At 55.4% G+C, this 21,579-nt stretch overlaps 1 protein-coding gene across 1 annotated transcript in view; it reads left to right on the top strand.

Moving 5' to 3' along the window:
* Positions 1–21,579, top strand: part of SLC29A3 (solute carrier family 29 member 3) — a 38,837-nt gene that overhangs the window by 8,836 nt on the left and 8,422 nt on the right. Inside the window, exons 3-4 of the mRNA XM_032841064.1 lie at positions 14,311–14,393; positions 21,341–21,567. Coding sequence (XP_032696955.1) covers positions 14,311–14,393; positions 21,341–21,567 — 310 coding nt within the window. The remainder of the gene's footprint in view (positions 1–14,310; positions 14,394–21,340; positions 21,568–21,579) is intronic.

Below are 21,579 nucleotides of genomic sequence, written 5' to 3'. Positions count from 1 at the left end.
AGATTCTCAGAAGCCTTGGCAGTGACCTGCAGACTTGACAAAGCCCCTGCCATGAAGCCCAGGCCTACACATCTTCAGACCTACCGTCTTTATCAGCAGGATAGCCTGGCGAATTAGGGACTGTCCTCCCCAGTTTCCTGATGTAAAAACTGAGGCTTTCTGACCCATGGCCATTTGCTAGCAGGCGACAGAGCTAGGCCTACGAGCAGTCTGGAGGTGAGCAGAGCCTGTGCTGCTAGCCAGCATGCCCTCCGGCTTCTCCAGATACCTTGGTGGAATAGACTAGAATCCTCTGGGGAGATTTTAAAGCGCACTCCCCCACCCCCAACCACCTGGCTGGTTCTGGTGCAGTGGAAGGAGGTGCCTGGGCACAAGCATTGTTAAGTTCTCCAGGAGAGGCCAACATGCAGCCCGTGATCCACATGAAATGTTACCACATGGGGGTAATGCAGAGCTATTTTCTGCCCCCCACCAGAGCATCCACCCTATGGACTTGGGCTACATGATGAGAGTTCTCTGGAAGAACTTCCCCCAGACAGGTTGTCAAAGCTCCACTCCAGACCCAGGTATCACTGGGAGGGCAGCTCTTTCACCATGTGCCAAGGGTGCTGGTTCATTCCTTAATCTGGCAGGATTTATTCAACAAACCGCTGTGTGCCAGAGGCTTTCTTTTCATTATCCATTTCCTTACTAGAGTCTCAAGGGATAGGTATTAGATCCATTTAACAGAGAAGGAAACCAAGGCTCAACAAATGTACTTTGTTCCCACGCAGAAGGGCAGTGACAGCTGGGACGCAAACCGAGCTGTCTGAACCCAGGCCATCCGTGCTCAAGACCCTGTGCCCCATGCTGGCACTTCCGAGTGTTTCCAGACCGTTTCTGACCCATGCGTGTCTCCCCTGCAAGATTTCCATGTCTGTAACAGAAACAGCAGCGTCCACACTCCAGAACAGTCTCTGGTTAGAGTTTTCAAGGAGGAACCAGTGATCATGCGTGATGACCTTTTAAGTGGCAAAAGCCAGGGAGGCTGAGGATGGAGAGCTACCTTTGGATTTCACCTCCTGTAGGTCCTTTGTGGCCCTGGGGAGCACTGCCAAAGGGGAGGGACAGATGCTGGACTACAGGCTGCTAGCCCAGCTGGAGGATGGGGGTGCAGGGGAGGGACGCTGGAGGCAGCTTTCAGACTCATTCTAGAGGAGTGAGGCAGGAGTTCCAGGAAGTGGGACTGAGAAGGGGATAGATTTTCTTTGCTCTTTAGGAGAAATAGGAGGCAGCTTGTGTGCTTCTGCAAGTGGCCCAGTAGAGAGGGGAAGGCGGGTGCTGGGGCCCATGAGCACAGGGCATGGGCTCTGGGGCACAGTGGAAGGGACCCAGAAAAGAATGCAGGTGAGGGGTGCGTGGGTGGCTCAGTTGGTTAGGCGTCTGCTTCGGCTCAGGTCACAATCTCAGGTCCTTGGGATTGAGTCCTGTATCAGCTCCTTGCTCAGCAGGAAGCCTGCTTTTCCCTCTGCCCCTTCCCCCTGCTTGTGTGCACTCTATCCCTCTGTCTCTCTGTTTCAAATAAATAAATAGAATCTTCAAAGACAAAAAGAATGCAGGTGATTCATCCTTAGGAACAGAAGAGAAGGCAGCCAGAGATGAAAGGAAACAAATTGTAGCCATGACCCATCAGGAGATTTCACATCCTTTAGTGGGCTGCAACCCGTAATTTGAAAACCCCCGCTCTGCCTGTTTGCCGGCAGCTGGCCATGAGGACGCTTTTCTGCCCCCATTTGACAGGGGAGGAAAGTAGAAACAATAAGGAACTTGCTGACGGCACAGGGCTGTGAAGACAAGAGCGGGGCAGTGACCCAGGGGTATCTGAGTCTGCCTCGCGTTTCTGGGCACACTTGGCAAATGCCCAGATTCCCAGATCCAGCCACGCTGGCTCCGTCTCCCCACCATGGGCTTCTGCTACTGTTGCCAGGTGCTCCTGATAAATCGGGGAACCGCTCCCCCGTGCCACATGCTGTTCCTTGAGAAGCTTGCACCATTCTGGGTGTGGCTGGATCACGGTGCTCCTGCAGGCCAATCCTAGAGCCACTCGGATCCCTCCAAATGGAAAACATGCAGGTGCACTCCATCTGGCAATCCACCTTTTAAGAGCAGAATTCCAAAGCCTGGGGCTAACCCCAAATCAAGGCAGGATTTGATCTGAGCCCTGTCCTCCTGGAAGGGGAGATGGCAGAGGCAGTCCAGGGGTCTCCAGGTTTCCTGCCCAGGGCATGGGTGAGTGGCCAAGGGGCAGAGAGGGTGGGTCCCACCCTGCAGCTGCCCAGTGGTTTGGGCTAGCGGGATGGCTGCTCCCAAACCATTTTTAAAGATTAAAACCAAAAGTGAGTCATTTTTTTATTCCCTTGTCCACCCTCTGATTCTAACTGCAGACCCAGCCAGCATGCCATTCCCAATAAATATACCTGTGATGGCTTTTTCTTCTGTGTTTAGCTCTTGTTGTGTCTTGCAAAGGGAGAGAAAAAGCCCGACTAGAAACACTGCAGTCATGCCTTCAGTGACCTCGACTTCTCAAATTCTCTTTTTATTTTCTCTGTGGGTGCTCATGGCTTCTGCTGCCCCTCCGTGCCTTGCTCTCTGGCCCCCAGACTATCGATCGCTCCCACCCCCACCCCCACCCCCGCTCTCCCTTCGATTTTGCTTCCTCCCACACTCATCCTTGGAATCCAGAGGCGATTTCCTCGACAAATTAGAACATGGCCTGGGCCTTAAGTGCTCAAGTGTCTCCTTAACGTGATTGATCATCGAGTGTATCCGGAGAGCAGAGCCAGATCAGTCTTTGCCAGGTGCCTTCACTGCAGGCGTCATCATGTGGTGGTAGCGAGGGTTGGGGTCCTAGCTGGCCTCTCCGGGGTCCTCTGTGTGTGCACACCCGCGCTCACCCGCCTGCGGCAGCCTGGGAGCCTGAGACTTTAGCCTCTCTCTGCAAGTATATTGGGTAAGCAAGTGCTGGCTGGGTCTTCTCAGGACTCCCTCTTCTCCCTCTTCCTGGTGGTTTTCCTGGGTTTCCTCCTATGGAGAGCAGCTGGAGCACCCCCAGACCACCTCCTCTTTACCCACATGCTGTCTGCCTGGGCCCTGTCCCCCGCTCTCCACCCTGGGACACCAAAGCATGTCGGCCCTCTGGGGGTGCAAAAGCTGCCCCTTCTGGCAAGGGCTGTGTGGGTAAGTGGGGAGTCTTCTTGGAAGGCCTCCTCTTCCTCCTCGCCCTGGCCACGTGGTCAGGCTGCAGAAGAGGAAGGACAGCCCAGCCCGAGCATCAGCAGTGACCGAGCCCCGAATCAGTGGCCATCCCCCAGGGGTCGGCATCCCTTGCATGTGGACTGACAAGGCTCCCTGTGACTCTGAGCCCTCCCTTGAACTGGTTCTGAGCCATTTCTCTGCCTGCTGAGGTTTCAGCCTGAAGTGTGGGTAAGGGAATAGAAAGGATGAAAATCAAAGGCCAGCTTGCCTTGTTTGGGTGGGGTTTGGTGGAGGGGTGGGGCCAAGGGTCGGCAGAAGTCCTGTTTCCATTTTCCATGCTCATCTCCAGTGGTGGAAAGACCTGAGATTCGGGAGAGCTGGTTCTGTTTCTTACCATGTTTCGAATTTGCTGGGTGACTTAGGACTCTATTTCCTTAACTAAGAAACTTGGTGGAGGTTGGCAAACTTTCTTTGCAAATGGCCAGATGGCATGTGATCTCTGTTGCAGCTACTGTGCTCTGCACCATGGATAATCCGTAAGCAAATGGGCCTGACCAGTTTCTAGTCTTTATAAAAATGGAGGTGGGCTGATTTGGCCCTGGGAGCAGTTGACTGCCCACCTCTGGACCAGACACTCCCTTGCAGGTCTTTCCCGACTAGTGTTCCAAGATATGTTAGAGAGGGACCTACTGTGCTGAATTTCTATTTGGAACATGGATCACTGCCTGACATTGTGTGTTTGTGTATGCATTCACCGACCGTCTCTTGACCAGACCATCCGTTCCCTGAGAGCAGGAACTTGGACTGGATCCCATGTGCCTAGAATATCTATTGAGTTCAGCAAATACGTGCAGACTGGTGAGTTAATCTGTGTTTGTGGAGGGCCTGTCTGGCACTGGACTGGCGAGGAGAGGGGAACGGGAGGAGGACCCTGCTCCCGGGATCGGGCACCGGGGTCTCACGCTCAGGGATTCGGGATTGTGATGGAACTATTTTACAGGCAGACCTAGGTGACACTGGAGCAGACGCCCTCCACTGCCCAGTTAGCTGTGCATTCGGGGTCCCCTTTGTGTTCCTCAGTCCTCCACCCCCACACTCGGTCTGTCAGCAAGTTTTGTTGATTCCACCTTCCCAAATATCTCAGATACCTCTGGTTGCCTTCTCCACGGCCAGCTCCCCAGCCCCAGCCTTCCTGACCGCTGGCTCCCAGGGCACCCCTGCAAACCAGGGTCCACGGAGGCTGCAGAGGTGGTCTCTCTAAGATGTAAAATGGAAAGGCTGTCTACTGCACCAGGTAAGGGGGCAGAGCTCTGCGGACAGAGGGCTGGGTTCGAGCTGTGTAATTTCGGGCAAGTGTCTGACCTATCGGAGCCTCAGTTTCCTCATCTGCAACAGGACTGGTCCCTGGGAGTGTGCTGTAGGGATCAGGGGAGTGAATACATGACCAGCCCTCAGAACAGCAGAGCGTGGGGAGGGCTTCGTGACTATGCACCAGTACCAAGTTTCCCAGCCGCTTAGGGTCCGGCAGTAGCTTCCTGTCGCACTTAGAATAAGATCCAAACTCTGACCCCAGCCTGTTCACCCCGGCCTGCCCCTGCCTCCAGCCCGGTCTCCCTACTCTCCCCCTTACTCCCTAAATCCAGGATCAGCCTAGTTTGCCCGGAGCTCCAACGCACCAAACTCTCTCCTGCCTTGGGGCCAACCACATGCTGTTCCCTCTGTCCAGAATGCTTTTCCCCTTGCCCCTCGCTTGGCCTATTCTCAGGTCCAAACATCAGCTCCTTCACCGTCACCAACATCAGCAACCCCCGCCCCTGCCCAACTAGGCTCTATTATAGCTCCTTACTTGGTTTTTCTGTTCATCGCATTTAATGTAACATGCATCTTTTCTCTTCTGAGCTTGCTGTTTACTCCTTTTCCTGCCTCCCTCCCTAGAGCCGAATGGCCTCCCAGCCCCCAGCACATGGTGGCACTTACAAGGTGCTGAGCCGTGTCTGTCGAATAAGTGAGTGGCCTCTCGCAGATCAGCTGTCTTTACTGTGTCTTGAGTGAAGAAATGAATGGATCCATGAGTAGCCACTGCCACCTGCTGCTCCCCCTCAATTCCTTCCACCTTCTCTGGGCAGGTGGCCCCTCTGTGCCCAGCACTAAGCCTCTGTGTGCTGCTCAGAAGCCTTCTTCCATGGCTCCCCAGTTCCTTCTGAGATGAGCACCCCTCTTCAGCCTGGTACTGGACATCATCCATAGCCTCCCCTCTGGGACTCCCTCACCTCCTAGGCGCCCTCATTTAACCAAAATGGAGCCCCTGGGTTGTCCTGGAAGTGATCCAAAGAAGGAAGGGGGACAGTGCACTGAGGAGCCCAAGGAGGACCAAGGGGCGAGGCTACAGAGAGAAGTAGGGGAGGCAGCGGGGCCCCTGCGAGGCAGGCAAGGACCAGACACATGAGGGTGGCTTGGAGTCAGGGAGGCAGAGGGCCAGGCCCGAGGAGGAGCTTGAGCCTTGGGAACCTGGGGTGGGCAGAGGGGAGTCCCGGGGGTGAGGGTGGGAGCCTGAGCCAATGTCCTTTGCTAGGGATGTGGGGACTGGCAGGTGAGCGACCTGGGGTGTGGGTGAAGGAAAGCAGAGAAACTTGGAGCAGGAGCACTGAGAAAAGCGGGGACAGACCATGGAGCCTGGGCGCAGGTGGCTGGGGGTGCTCTCGAAGGCCTTTGTTGGGGAGCTTGGAGCTGGGGCTCAGCAGGCTACCCAGGCAGTATGGGTGGCAGGTGGTGAAAATGTTCTGGAGGCAGGGACGGATACAGGTACGGGGCTCATGGAAGCCAGGGGTGATGAGCTTCCCAAGGCAGGAGTGTGGCACAGGGACGGAGGAGAGTCGGGGTGGGGCTCAGGAGGTGCCTCTGGTGGCAGAGTGAGGTGGGCCCAGCTGCCAAGAAGGAGGGGGAGGGGAGGAAGGGGAAGGAGGGAAAGGAGGAGGAAGGGTGACCTGGGAGTTTAGGCGCGGAACCACAGAAGGGCAGGTGTGGCTGACTCTTATGGCTGGCTCCTGTGGCCAGCTCTAGTGGCTGAGACACCAGAGCTGGGTGGCTCAGAACAGCAGTGTTTTAGTCGCAGGATTCTGGGGGCCAGAAGCCCCAGAGAGGCCAGCAGGACCATGTCTGCCCCAGAGGCTCTGGGAAGACTCTTGCTTGCGTCTTCCAGATTCTGGGGGCTCCCAGCAGTCCTTGGCATTCCATGGCTGGTGACAGTGTAATTCCGATCTCTGCCTCTATTCTCATGGCTGTCTCCTGGCCTCCGTCTGCGCACCCTGTCCTGCTTCTGAGGACACCCGTCCTTGGGTTGGGGCTCACCCAGATCCAGGATGACCTCATCTTAACTGGTGATGTCTGCCAGGACTTGTTCCAAATCAGGTCACATCTGGAGGTTCTGGGGAGACATGAACTGGGGGGAATACTGTTCGGCCCACTACAGCCGCGGGGGGGCACGTGATGTCAGGAGCATGACCAGGCCTTAGTAACGGGTCGGCTGCAAAGAGGCCCCTTTGAAGGAATCTTTCCCAGAGTAGCCTGGGAGAGGGCAAGGTGTTAGCACTGAAGGCATGGGCTGCTTGTCTATGGGGTTTAGGGCAAAGGGAAGGAGGGGCCTTGTGGCTGAAAACCATGAGGTCAGAGGTTTTTCTTTCCTTAGACGAGAAGGAAGGCCCAGCAGCCAAGGAGAGAGAGAAAATGCAAGCATGGAGGGTGAGCATTCATGGTACTCGTGGAAGTCAGCAAAGGCTGGGGGAGAAAAGGTGTGCTCCACAGGGCTCTCTACACAGAGGCAGGGCCCATAGGGAGGCTCATTCCAGTCAATCTCGAAACTCTGCTTATCTTCTGGCAGGGATTCCAGGAAGGTGTAAAAAAGGATTGCAGGCTAATGAGGGCCTCCAGGCCACTAAAGACCAAGATTTATAGAGGCCCCAGGGAGCCGGGGCCGAAGATGGTCCACGAGGCCAAGAGTTAGTGGGCTGCTGTTAGAGCCTGGAGCCGTGTGCACAAGTCTGATGGCTGCGTCTATCTGGCTAGCATCTTTCAGGACCTTACCTGTCTGATTCTGACCCGGCTTTGCTCTGCCCTTGGGCCCCTGGCCACCTATCACACCTGGGTGGATGGGGGCTCCCGTGTCCCTCACCTGTCCAGGCCCTGGAACAGGCATCTTCCAGCTGGCCCTCCCAGCTCATCAACAACCCAATTAGCTTTCCTGGGCCAGTGTCCCCCGGAGCACAGGGCCTCGGAACCTAACGACAGGACTCCAGCTGCACCCCTGGGGAACACCTGCCTTCTGCTCCCTTCCCGGCCGATGCCAGGGCAAGGGCGCCTCCCTGCCGCAGCCCAGGCCGGAGAGCTCAGCGGTCGGAAGGCAGCAAGTTTGCAGCAGCAAACTATTCTTGGCTCCAGCCTGCTCTCGGCTGCTAATTTCATGCCCCTGTGATCCAGGTAACGCTTTGCTGCCTCGAGCTGCCACCCCCGGGCCTGAATCGCTTTTTCTCGCCCCGCAGGAGCCACTGCCTCTGCCGCCGAGCTCTCAAGGTGGGGGCTGTACGAGGCAGCCTCCGAGCCGCTGGGCTGCGAGTTAGCCTGCCGCAGCTCGTGACTAATTTGCTGCACTTATTTCAAAGTGCCCAAATAGCATTCAGGGGAGAAGCAGCTTAAACCGGGGCCTGCCAGAGATAAACGGGCTCATTTCGGGGCCTCCCTGCCCGAAGAAACCTCTTTACCTGGACGCTGAGCCTGGAATTAAATTCTTCTAGAAGAGATGCTTAGCACGGAGCCGCTCAGCGTGGCGGAGGAGGGGAAATGTTCCCCCTCTCGTAAAATGGGCCTCACATCTGGCCAGCTGGCTCTGGTGGGTTTTTAAATTGTGTTTGAAGAGCGGCTCTCCCTTTGCTGTGTTCTCAAGCCAGGCCAGAATGGAACAGATGAACATGACTTTCCCATCTCCATCACCAGGGGATCAGGCGTCCCGCACCCAGGCCAGAGTGGGGCTCCTCGACACCTGCCAGGCACCCCGCCCTACCAGGGGTCTGGGTTTTGAGCCCCGCCTCTGCTGGGCCTGGGGGTGGGGCAGGACTCTGTGGGGAGTCACCACAGGTGGGGGTGAGGGGTAAGCTGGAAGCCTGCCCGGCTCTTCCCGACGCTCATGTCCTCTGGACCGTGCTCTGTGCTCCGCAGCAGACCGTGTCTGTCCATTTTGGGTGGCTGACAGAAGCAAGAGCTCTTCTCCTCCGGATCTTTTTCCTTTTAACTCTACTCAGAACCATTGCCCTGTAGAAATGGCCTGGGGAATGGACCGTGGAGTTTAAGGAGCAGAGAGTGAACTGCAGAGGGGAGAGAAATCAAACCCCATCATTCGCTGGCTTGGGCAGGTCACCCATGTATGAGGGTTGGGGCAGAGGGAAGACACTGCCCTGATGGGACCCTGGAGTCTGCAGCTGACAGCTACTCACAGCTGGGAAGGCCCGTAGGCTGCCAGTGCTGGCCACTGGGTCCTCAGTGTCATGGCACAGTCCCAGGGACAGAGTTTGAGCCTGTGTGTCTGTGGGGCAGGCTCCCTCAGCTAGAGCGGCTAAATGTCCCCCCAGCCCTGCCCTGCATCAAAAGATCTGCCACCAGCACATGCCAGGCAGGCACCTCTGTGTGGTTCATCCACCTGTTAGCCTCAGGCTTCTTATCTATAAAATGGGAGCAAACCCAGCTCTGCCTTCCCTTACAGGCTGCGTTAAGAGCAAAGGGACTGGGGTCTCTGGGGGCCGTTTTCTTCCCTGGAAGTTCCCTGGCGCTCTGTGGGGCTTCTGTGCCACCACTTGGCTTACCTGCCCCGTGCCAAGGATGACTTTAGTGTGACCAGCGTGACAAGGTAACTGGGGGCTGAGCCCTGCCCAAGCCCCAGGGAATTGCAGCCTGCTGGGAGATGGTGGAGGGCAGGGAGCTTGGAGGAGATACACAAGGAGCAGAAGTTTTCCTCTTTCTTCCTCAGCTGGGCCTCGCCTCCCATCAGGCTGGAGAATTCAGAACAGTGACTGGTGGGACTGCTGTCCCCCATCAGCACCCTGAAAGGGAGGGGTGAGTGCCGTGGCTCCATGGCCGCCTGTCCTGGGATGTCTGGGTTAATGCACTGCACAGTACATTTGATTCCTGTCGATGCCAAGGAAGGTCTTGGGAAGTCTGTTCTAATAAAGGCACTTGTGTCTGAGTCGCAATTGGCAAAGAAGCAGCCCTCCAGGCCTTTGAATGTGCTGCTCCCGCCACGTGGAGTGCAGGTTCTCTCCCCGCCTCCCCATATCCATCTGGCAAACTTCCCCCTACTGTTCAGGCTGCGGTCCAAGAGGGTCTCTTGTGGGAAGCACCCCCAGACCCCTCCTTCCTTCCTCCATACCTTGTGTCCCCTGTGCTCTAGCTGCAGGATGGTGCCAGGCTACAAGCTCCCAGAGGGCATACACCAAGCCACCAGCACGGTGCGGGGCACACGGGGGTGGCCACATCTTCAGGGAACCACGGGACAGGTTGCTGATTGGGTGGGCAGCGGCTGCCGGCCAGTCAGACAGCCATAGGATGACCAGCCTCTGGGGCTCCTGACAGCCAAGGCAGAGAACCCCACTCCGAGAGGCCCCTTCATCCCATCGTGCCTTGCCCTGCAGCTCCCACCTGTCTTCCAGCTCTGCCTGCTTGCTGCATCACAGTGTCTCCTACCTGTGGGAAGGACCCCCCAGGACGTAGGTTTTCCGTGGACTGTAGAAACAGGGCTGCCTTGTGGCACAACCGTGAGGGGCTTCATTCATCACATTGCTTCAGGATTGGCACTCCCTGTGGGTGTGCAAGGCGTAGCCTCCACCTTTACCCGAGGTGGCCAGTGTCCCTGCCCTGGGGCTCTCCTTGTCCCTCCACTCCTGCATGTCCGGCACTGGCCTTTGGGGTCTTTGGGTCCACCTCTGGAGGTAGAGGCCATGTTCATCAATCACGTGGGGCACATGGTGTGGTAATAACAACAGAGCCTCTCAAGGGAGCTCCTAGGAACCAGGCCCAAGTGCAGGCAAATTGTGTCATGAATCCTCCCCACACGTTGCGTGACATGAGATCGCCCTATGGGATGGCGAGGACGGATTGCTTTGGAGGGGGCAGGATGGTTACCAATGTGTTTGAACCAATATTCAAATGTTTTTACATCGCCTGGAATAAAATGGGAGAAGGGGGCCCCAACATCCCTTGCAGGCGAATGAGACAAACACAGAAAGGACAGATGAGCTACTGGTCTGCCAAGGGCACAGTCCAGGATGGAAACTAGGGCCTTCACTGCTGAATGTTTCTTAGAAAGGAGCCCAAGGCCACCCATTGTGTGTGAATACCATCTCAGGTGCACCATCCTAGGGAAGCAAGAGTGGGGGAAAAGAGAAGTGAGGCAGGGATGGGAGAGAGCAGATGCAGGCTGGCCACAGCTTTGCAACAAAACACAGCCGGCTGCTCGGGCACCCAGCATGCATCCGGAGAAGCCACATGAAGCCACATGGGGCCCCCCCGCATCGTAGACCAGTTGACTGGGGGAGAAGAAAGTCAAGAAGTTTATCTCTTGTCTCTTTCCCATTTCTGCCTCTCTTTGGTCAAAGCATATGTCCTGGGGCTTTTCCTGTCCCCACTTCAGAGAGTATCACCGGACCCTGGGCAGTGCGCAGCACAGGGGTCTCTCCATAGGAGTCACCTCCTTTTCTGGGGGCAGGGGCAGCAGTGGCTTTATGACCGTGGGACTGAGTGGCAAGGTACATGGCCCAAGTCAGTGAGCAGATCTGGGGTGGCATGGAAGCTAAGTCCTGTTTCTTGGAATCGGCACAAAATGAGCCTGATTTCAGCAAAGGATTTGATGAGGAAAGGCTAAGGGGACTGATGTCTGCAAGTATAACCTTTGTTTCCCTCATGGGCAGATACATTGGTCTTCACATCTGGCGAGATCACGGTGAGCTATCCCTGTCTTCATCGAGAAACTGAATGTAAACTATAAGAAGTCAGCAACATGCAAAAAAACTCTGGATAGTTTTTAGGATAGATAGGAACTCAGCTGCCCACAACCCTCATTCATTAAGGATGTATTGCCGTGTAACAAAATGCTACACACTCCACAGGGTTAACATGACACACAGTTATTATCTCACAGTGTCTGTGGGCCAGGAGTCAGGGCACGGCTGGATGGAGTTCTCATCTCTGGGTCGTACACAGCCACAATCAAGGGCTTAGCTGGGGCTGCGGTCTCCCTGGAGGCTCGGTTGGAGAAGGACTACGTCTAGGCTTCCTTGAGTTGTCAGCAGAATCCAGTTCCTTGCAGTCGTAGGACTGAGAGCTTCGGTTTCTTGCTGGATGTTGGCCAGAAATCTCTCTGAGCAACCAGGGGTCACCTGTAGTTCTTGCCACTTGGGGTTCCCCTGATGGCCGCTTGCATCCTCAGAGCCATCAAGGGAGGAAAAAAAGGGGGTCCAACAAGACAGGTGCTACATCTCATGCAACGTTGTCCCATATGCATCGTTGTGTATGCCCCTTTGCTGTATTCTCTTGGCTAGAAGCAAGTCACAGGTCCCACCCACACTTAGCAGAGGGCATCCCATACAAGGTGTGAGCACAGGAGGCTGGAACTGTGGGGGCCCCTTAGAGAATCTGCCCACCACGTTTTGTTAGAACTCTACTTACAGGCAAAAGCATCAAATAAGTTACCCGCCCTCCCAACAGGTTTATATCAGGAACTAAGTTAAAAAAAAACAAAAACAGAACTCCATGGGGTGTGCTGAGTCAGCCTACGCAACCGTCTACAGCCCCCAGTCTGTGCCAGTAGAGAAACAGGCCACGGTCCAGTCCATTCCGCCCCTCCTGGATGTTCTTTGAAAAGACAAGAAAATGGGCTCCGTCAACAGAAAGGGAGGCAGAGCCTTACTCCAGCCTTACTCCGTTGTCAATATTTAAAAAGCTTTCCACCATTAAAAGGGCAATTCTCTGCTTAAATATCAACAAACCAGAGCATTCAATTACCTCGAAAATCCCCATTCCTAAAATGTTCAGGGAACCCGAGCCTGCTCAAAAAAAACAAAGACAGAGATTCTGCGTCCCATGCAGTGGTTGTTCGTAGACTTGCATGGAACGAGTGAGCAGCCACTGAATTGAAGGGACCCCCGTCGGGGTGGGGAGGGGGGCTCAGATTCGGGGCTGTCTTGGTTGGCCCCCACCTGCGGCTGTCTCTTCCTTGGGGCCTTTCTCCATGGCTCCTGCCTGCCTGGCCTCACGTAGGCTCAGCCACTGTGTCAAGACGTAATTGACTGAGTGCCTCAGGCCAGTCCAGGCTCTGCTGAGCCCATCAGGGCAGGAACAATGAGGTGGCACCTCAAAGGAGGGAGGCTGTTTCTAAGGCTCATGGTTGATGGCCCGCAGTCGCTGTGATTACCATTTTAATTGCACGGCCACCACTACCTGATATTCAGGGTGCAGATTTCAAAGACCACAAAGCACTCTGCAGGCTTTAAAAAGGGACCCTGGAACAATCAGTTTCAGACCAGAAGGAGCTCATTATGGTATCTTTCTCTCGTGGGCTCCATGTTGCAATCAGACTCTCCCAGAAAGGACAGATCTGACCGTCCGTATCAAGGTCTGACTCAGATCCCACCTCCTCTGGGACTTTTCCCCAAACCCATACTCCTTCCCATTCTCTCATGTGACCCTGGTCCCACTCCCTGACCCAGACCCCCTTCTAAAACTCACTACTCCTACCTCTGATTTGGCAAAAAAAAAAAAAAAAACAAAAGAAAAAACCTACAAAATTCCGACATCTCTCCCCGTGGTGTTTTGAGATGGAAATACCTTCACACTCTATCTTACACTCCCAGTGGGATGCTTCCTTCTTAGTGGCCGGGAGGCGTGTCTCGTTCTTTGTCGAGATCGTACAACTGCCACAGTGCTCTGTGCGCTGGTGAGGCTTTTGCACGCCTGTCCCTTGCGCTTGGCACATTTGTGACTCAAAACACTGCCTCAGTTAAGTCCAATTTTGTGAGCTTTCCAGAGGAGAACGTTCACAGCTGCTTTTTTCTTTTTCAGAGTGAACAGTGTATTTAATAAAGAGCCTTTGTATTGGGCACACAGGAAATGCTTAATACGTGTGACCTGTTCTCATGGCTTAGAACCCGCAATCAGTACCAACCTGGGGTTCATGAGTTGACAATGACCCAAGCCAAGATATGTCAGCCCTTCCTGATTTTTTTTTTTTTTTTAAAGACAGGTATATTGAGGAATAACGGATACGCAGTAACATCTGTCCTCGTGAGTGGACGGTTCCGAGTTTGGAGAACTGGGCACAATTGCCATACAGTTTCTTTAGCCATAAGTTCCCGCACATTTTGATCAGGAGCTCTTCATCGTGTGGTCTCCTGCACACTTCGTCTGGAGTACTCGGCACCTGCTTCCAGAAAAAAATGCCCTTTTCCCTTCTCTCGGCCAATCTAGGAGCCATTTCCCACTTGACCTCCGGGGAGCATCTCTCCTGAGGGGGCAAATCCAGAGTCAGAACAAAGTGTCCCCACAGGTGTCAGGGTTGGTGTAGTTCTAAGAGGCCTCACTTGGTGGCAAGAACACTGGAATGTGGTTGGGTCATAACAAAGCGCATTTGGATCACTGAAATTTGGCGGGAGGCAGAGCAGACTGGCAGGACACGTCCTGACCGTGTGCACGTGCTCACAGTTGGGTCCTGTCCACACTGGCTGTCCGTGGGTGGGACAGGTAGAGGAGGGGAGAGCATGGGCTGCAGACCGTTAGGAGCCTCTCTGAGGGCAGGACAATGTCGTATTCTGACTTACGTCCCCAGCACTTCGCATGGCTTGTATTGGTGTCTGTTGAGGGACCTAGTAAGTGGTCGTAGGTCACCATGGGGCAGGGCCACACCATCTTGGAGCAGACCTGTCCATCACGTGCTGGTTTCTGAAGACAGTAGGGAGGGGAGGGGCGTGGTCTCTGCTCTCCAGGGAGCCCTCCCGTCCATCCGTGGTGACATCAGCAGCCCCCTCACTTCTGTGCTTGCAGAACTACTTTGAGAGCTACCTGACCGTTGCCTCCACCGTCTCCAGCGTGCTATGCCTCATGGCGAACTTCCTGCTCGTCAACAGGTAGGCCACGTCCCTCCCTCTGCCAGCCCTGCCCTGTGCCTCCAGCCCTCTCCCAGTGCCTCTCTCTCATGGCTGCTGGTGTGGGCTGCTGGTTTTCAGCTGCTGTAGGGGCAGGCCCCCAAGCAGGAATCCGGCAGGAAAGACCGAAAGGTCAGACAGGCGAGCCAGGGCCCCGTCGAGGGAAGCCAGGACCGGGAGCTGGACTTTCACTTCCCAGCCACATGCTAGGACCCTGTGTCAGCAGCCAGCAGGAGGCATGTGGGGACCCTCCTCTTCCTCCTTTTCCATCTGGGGAGCCTGTCTGTTACCAGCTGCCTGAGTTGCAGACGGTGTGGCCGGAGGCCAGCATGTGGATGGGTGGGCCCGGGGGGAAGGGTGGGCAAGACCTGTGGAAGCTGGTCTTTTTTAAGATTTTTAAAATGTATTTATTTTAGAGATAGAGGTGGGGAGAGCCAGCAGGGAGGAGCAGAGCGAGAGGGACAAGCAGACTCTACTGCGCGCAGAGCCCAACGCAGAACTCGATCCCACGACCCTGAGATCATGACCTGAGCTGAAATCAGCAGTCAGACACTTAACTGACGGACCCACCTGCAAGCAGTTCTGAGAGTGTCAAGAGCCTGGCTCCCCATGATTCTGGCTCTCGCTCCATGGAATGGGCTGCCAGCTCATGTGCTGACTACTCAGAGAGGCCCTGTGGGGACCTCCTGACACTGTGTTAGAGTAGGGGTTGGGAGAGAGCGCCATGGCTGCACTGTGGCGGAAGAATGATGCAGGAGACAGCCAGGCAAGTTAGCATGGCCCTTAGACTCCACCGGGGGACTCTTGTTCTCCATTGAGGTTTGCAGGAGCACTAGCCCTAGCTCCTTGGCCCACATTTCCCCTAAGCTACCAATAGGAACCTGGGCTCCTCTGGACCCAGCCACCTGGAACCTTAGATCCCCGATGGCTAATCAGGTTTACCCAGCTCTTCTAACTTTGCAGTGCCGGCCTGGATCTCTGGTGGAACAGGTCTCCGAGGCAGGTCTTGCCTCAGGCAGTGTGCTGGGACTGATGGGTGGGGTCTGCTCTGAGCACGGGAGGAGAGAAGCAGCATGTGGGCTAAGCCTGGATAGCCTGGCCCTTCCCAACATATTATGCAATGGGGCTATTGCAATTATCTGTCGCGGCATTCAAGTGATCCCCAAGCGTGGTTGCGGTTTAAACACTAACAGTATGAGTCTGTCTCACGATCTGGGTGCTATCGGGCTAGTTGGCAGCTCTGTCTTCCTGCCCCTCGTGTGGTCGCAGACAGTGCGGCTGGAGCTGCTGGCCCTTCTCTGGCCCCCATCTCTTTCTCCTCTCGTCTCCCCTCCCCTCCCCATGGTCTCTTGCATGGTGACCTCAGGTAGTAGGACTTTCTGAAGAGCAGGTGCTTGAACAAGCAAGGCAGAAGCTACATGGTTTCTGTAAGCTAGTCTCTGTGGCCACATGGTGTCACTTAAGCCGGACTTGGCTGGGCAAGCACTCCCCAAGGTCACTTGGTTTCGAGGGGATGTAAACCCACCTGTCGATGGAAGGAGAGACAAGAATTTGCACCCATTTAAAAACCAAAGTACAGGCCGTAAGGGCAAAGAGCACAATGGGGCTCAGATGGCCTTGAGGTAAGCCTGCTGACCCTACCTTGCCTCCTCCCGCCTTCCCCTGACACACGGGGCTACCCTCCATGTCCTCAAAGGTGGGGCGCAGCCTCAGAGCACCCCCCCCCCGCCAGGAGGAATGAGTGGAGGAATGGAACTCAGAGCAGGGCCAAGTGTTTCCTCCACACTCCTGGTCCCTGGAGGGAAGAGCTATAGGAGAGAAGGCAGGAAGAAGGGAAGGGAACAGAAAGGAGGAGGAGGAGGAAGAGGGGGTGACAGCCAAGGTGGTGGAGGGCCCCTTGGTCTCTCACCACGCCCTCCTTTCTAAGACTTTCTCGTGACCCTCTCTGTCCACTTGCCTGGCTGGCCTGGGGACACAGGTTTGTCCAGCGGAGACAACCAGGGCTCATGTAAGTGAGAGCCCCCACCCCCTTCTAGATCTGGCGCCAGTATCTGAACTATAACAAGGGGTGATGCCTGGTGACACACAATAACCTGAGAGGGAGGCCCTGACATGAGCCCCTTTCCAGGGGGAAGTCAGGAGCTATACCCAAGACCACAGGACCAGTGCAGGGTGGCCCAGGCTGGCATTGTGCGTCCTCTGTGGTCATGAGATCCAGCAGGCCAGAAGCCGGCCTGGGACAGTGGTCAGCAACAGGGAAGGTTGGCCCTCAGGACACTCAGGTAGCACTTCAGAGCACTCGTACCCCTTAAAGCTTTGTCTCCTTTAATCCTCCCAACAGCTGGAAAGCGGGAAACTCAGTACCTTGCTTTACAGATAAGATAGGCACATGGAGGTCAAATTCACAGGGTGAGTCCAGACGGGAAATGGGACCCTCCTCGCCCCACACTTGTACTTGGAACCTCTGGGTCCCCCAACTCCTCCCTGTGGCCAGAGCCACACCTCAGAGCCTTCTGCCCTGGCTTCAGGCAGCTGGAAGGAAGGAGGTGGTAAAGGAGGTCTAGGTCTGCCTGCAGTGGGGACAGGGGACCGCCCAGGTAGCCACCCTCCCAAAGTCAGGCAGGGAGCTGGCTGTGAAGGCTCAGCACTATAGGGCTTCTTCCAGAAGTTTCAGCCCATCCTAGGGCCTGCCCTTGCCCTCCTCCGTGTAGGAGAGGGATGAAGGCAATGTGGGGAATGCTTGCGGGCCTCCGTCTGTTTCTGGGCTGTGGGAAGATGGTTTGCGGCTAAGCTGTTTTTTATTTAATGCGCGAGATTGAAACGTCTCCTTTTCTCCCCTCCTGGAGAACCCTGGCTTTCTCTGACTGGCTCATCCATAATCTCCAAGTGTTTTATTATGTTAAATCTGTAGCATCATAAATACTTATGAGTAGAATTTACATTTGAGAGACTTATGAAGAAATCAGTCCCCTGGGGTCCTGAACAAGGGGGAGGGAAGCTGGCAGCCCTAGCCCTTGCCCAGAATCTCACATTCCTATGGCCTGCCCAGGGTCCCGGGGCTGAAGCAGTTGTCTCGGCCATCCCCTGTCCCAGAGCAGAACCCCTGACACCAGGGCAGCCTTAGTCTAGACTGTCTCTACCATCTTGACGATGTCCCTGTCCCCCTGGCCATTCTCTCGGCCCAGGTGGAAGAAGCAAAGAGAGGCCAGCGTGCCCCCGTTATTGCACGTGGGGTGGGTTCCATGTAGCACATCTCATAAAGCTTCGTGGGCATTGAAGAGAGCTCCATGCAGGACCCCTGAGGACCTGGGGCAGAATGGGTCACGTGGCAGGTGATTTGCCGGCAAGGAGGAGGCCTGTGCAGGCGAGGGACCTGCAGGGACTCCGTTGCTCCTGGCCTGCCTTTGACATTTACCTCCTCACCTCCCACCACCCTGGGGGTGCTGGGCGAGCAGTCCCCCAGCTCCCTCCAGAGCAACCTTCCTGTAGGGGCAACTAATTACCTTGTTGGGACAGGCGCCAGAGAGCTCCTGGGACACCACAAGCATGGACTTCGTCTTCACCAGGGCTGGGAGGAGGTGATTAGAGGCAGAGCCCACACCTGAGGCTGGCTGGAAACTCCGTATTTCCAGGGGTCTGCCTGCCATACTTGGGGGGGTCAAGAAGCAGAAAGTCTCCCTCTACTGCTAATAAGCCTTGCCTGTCAGTTTGTGTGGTCCAGCAGGGACTCACCAGGTCCCTCCCAGGCCCTCTGTCCACCCTGGGCGGGGGGGCAGGGGAAAACAAGACAGAGCACTGTCCTGGCGGCACTCCTCCTGTCTCTAGTCTGCCCTGGGCCTCCTTCTTGCCCCAGGGATCTGGTAAAGCTTTTTGGCCTCCATCGCCACCCTCTCTCTCTCCGTAACTATCTTAATATTTACAATTGTAAATGGCAACGTTATGCTGACCCAGGCTCTGAGCTCTTGCTGGCTCTTATCTTTGGGGCATGGGGCAGCTTCAGCTGCTGGGGAAGGGTGGAAGGCACTGTGCGACCCGGTTGAGTGTGGAGAACCAGCCCGAGCGTCAGAGATAGGCCTAACCACCAGCTTCCAGGACTGCTGGTGTGCACTTACACTAGATACTCTGGGCCCCCAGGGGTCCAGTTGCTCTACCTGGCTGCCCGCCAGCTCCTGCCCAGGATGAGGCCCCTGCAGACCCTGGGAAGATGCATCATGGTGTGGGGTTCCCTAGAAACAGCCCCTGCAACAGGGATTTGAAGTGTGAGCCCTTTACTTGGGAGGTGAAGGTAGGAGAATGGAGGGGGGCGATGAGAAGGGAAGGCAGCCAATAAAGCATGCCTTACCAAACCAGCTCCCACAGAAAGAGACCGAGCTTGACCTGCCTGGGGACTCTGGGACCCAGTGTGGAAGGCACACCTGAGGGGGAGGGAGCCGGGGTGTTTATCCACCCACTTCCCCCCACCCATTGTTGGTTGAAAGGTGCTCTTAGGAGATGTTAATTACCTGTCACTTGCAGCCTGTTTCCAGGTAGAGGGATGGTGCACTGGGCAGATCACCCACCAGCTAGAAGCCTTGATGTGCCTCTTTGTGTGAGTTAGCATTCTTGGTAACAAACAACAGAGACACAAAAAGGGTTTTCTCATTCTTGACCTGGAAAACTAAAATCAGGGCTGCTGCCACACATAGCTGCACATTGCTGGATCTAGGAGATCGTGTATGTGCCCAGGGCTGTCCTCTTGCACTGTCCCTGGGCTCTGTGTGTGTGTCTGCCTGGCTTCATCCCAAATGTGGTCTCTCTCCATGCAGCTGGCCAGGTGACAACCAGCAGCCCCCAACACGGTCATGGCAGGGAAGGAACTTATCTCCACCTTTCAGTCCTGGAGGGCCCTCACTGGCCTTGCCTGGCTCACATGCTAATCCCAAACCCAAACCAGTGACCTGCCCCTGTGGCATAGGACACTCCAGTTACCCCAGACCCAGTCATCATGTGTCCATCATCTGTGGCTTGGTCAGGATGGACAAGGTGGCCAGCCACCTCTCCAGAATAACTTGGCATGGAAGAAAGAGTATGCCTCAGGGAAAGGATGATGGCAGACGAAACCTGCACATGCACCCTACACCCTGCCCTGAGGGTCAAGCCTTGGCACTTAGCAGCTGGACTTGGCCCTCCAGGATAGGGCTCTGCTTCCCTCCAGCCTCTGCTCTCGATCTCACCTGCAGTCTGAGGCCAGGTCCCTGCACGTGCCATGTCCCCTCTCACCAGACACGTGCCCTCACATCCCAACACTCCTTATACTCCAGGTTGGGTACCTCCTCCAAAAAGACTCTGCGACCCTCAGGCTGGGTTTTGTACCCCCTTGGATGCACCCAGAATGCCCTGGGGCCCTCCCAATGGAGCACTGTGCACACTAAAGCAAAATGCCTGTCCGGGGCTGGGGTCACCCAGCAGGTGGCTTGACACACCGGAACTATCTGATAAATGTTTGCATAACAGACACCAGAGAGAATGCATGTTGGCAGATAGCCCTGGGCGGAGGCTCAGCAGACCTGGGTTCTCTTCCCCTGCTCCCCACGGAATCACACCGAGACCTTTTTCTGCCCCTTCACATCCGCAGGCTTCCCTCTACCCTTTACGCAGCAGAGGTGGCACCTGCCCTCCCTCCAGCAAGGATCAGAACCAAGATCAGAGAAAACTCCAGTTAGCCCGGAGCCGCAAAAGCACTTTGAAAAATCCTTGCTTCTCATGCTCATCATTTCACACCTATTTATGTACATATATATGTAGATACATTTTTTTTTTACCTTTCAGGTCTTTCTTTTTATAAAAAAAAAAAATTTTATGTGTGTATAACTAATCTGGCTTTTCTCCCAGCCCCCACCCACTGGTTCTCGGGAAAATTAACCAAATATCCAATCTGGCTTAAAGCTTAGTCTAATCTGATGAATTAAACAGCCCCTTTCCATGATATTCTCTCTCCCTGGAATAAAAATGTGCAGTTTCCTGGAGAGCCAGCCTTCCCTGCTCCTCGCTTCAGGGAAGCATCTGGGCGGTTGGGGGCCCAGAGGAGCGTGTGGTTTGCGTTGTGGGTGTGGGACTGGCCCAGGGCTGCTCTGGCTTGGCGTCAGCGGCTGCCCGTGACAGCTGAAACCGTCGCAGGAGAATCCTTCTGCCCCAGCCTGTTCTGGACCACCCACATTCCCTTCCTTCCAGGGAAGCCGTAGAGTGTCCTTCTGAGAGTACAGACTGGAGCCAGTCCTCTCGGGGTCACAGTGAGTGACCTTGAGCAAGTTCTTTAGCATCTCTGACCTCAGTTTCCTTCCTTGTACCTGTAGGACGGTCAGAGGGCCTGTCTTGCAGGGCTGGCGTGAGAAGGCAACAAGTCAGCATGTAGAAACATTCCGAAGGGTACTTGGCATGGGTTTAGTGCTATCTGGGTGATCGCTCTATGATGAAGATGGTGTTGGTTTACTGCTCATCTCCCTCCTCCCGCCACTGCTAAGTTTTGGGAGAAGGAAGCCCAGATGGTGGTGACTTTGTTGAAACACTAGCCAAAGCCAGTGGGAGCTCAGCTTGAGAGCAGGGGCTTGCCTTGAGACCTCCTGTCCTGTCCTTGAACCTCACAGCAAGATGAAAAGAAGCAATATCCACTGAGCATTTGCCCTGAACTGATTCTGCCCCTGCACTCCACACGCTCCCCTCCAGAGACCCTCACCACCACCCCTGCAGGTGGATCCATCCTCCTCCCTGCTGTACAGACACAGGAACTGAAACCAGAGAGATGGAGTCACTGACCCAAGGCCACACAGCTAGTGAGCCAGGAAGGCAGGATTCAGGCCCAGGCCTCCCGGCTGCAGAGTGTCCCTTAAGAACCTTCCCCACCAGCCCAAGGGGATCTGTGACCGCTTCTGGCATCCCCCCACCCCGCCCAGGGTTCCGATTCGAGTCCGTGTGCTGGCCTCACTGACTGTCATGCTGGCCATCTTCTTGGTGATGACTGCACTAGTGAAGGTGGACACCTCCTCCTGGACCTATGGCTTCTTTGCTGTCACCATCATCTGCATGGCGATTCTCAGCGGGACCTCCACCATCTTCAACAGCAGCGTCTTCGGCATGACAGGTTCCTTCCCCATGAGGAATTCCCAGGCGCTGATATCAGGTAAGAGCCAGC

Source organism: Lontra canadensis, unplaced genomic scaffold (genome assembly GCF_010015895.1).
Source record: "Lontra canadensis isolate GAN:19392208 unplaced genomic scaffold, GSC_riverotter_1.0 scaffold3, whole genome shotgun sequence".
Classification (NCBI taxonomy): Eukaryota; Metazoa; Chordata; class Mammalia; order Carnivora; family Mustelidae; genus Lontra; species Lontra canadensis.
This window is presented reverse-complemented; position numbering and strand designations above follow the sequence as displayed.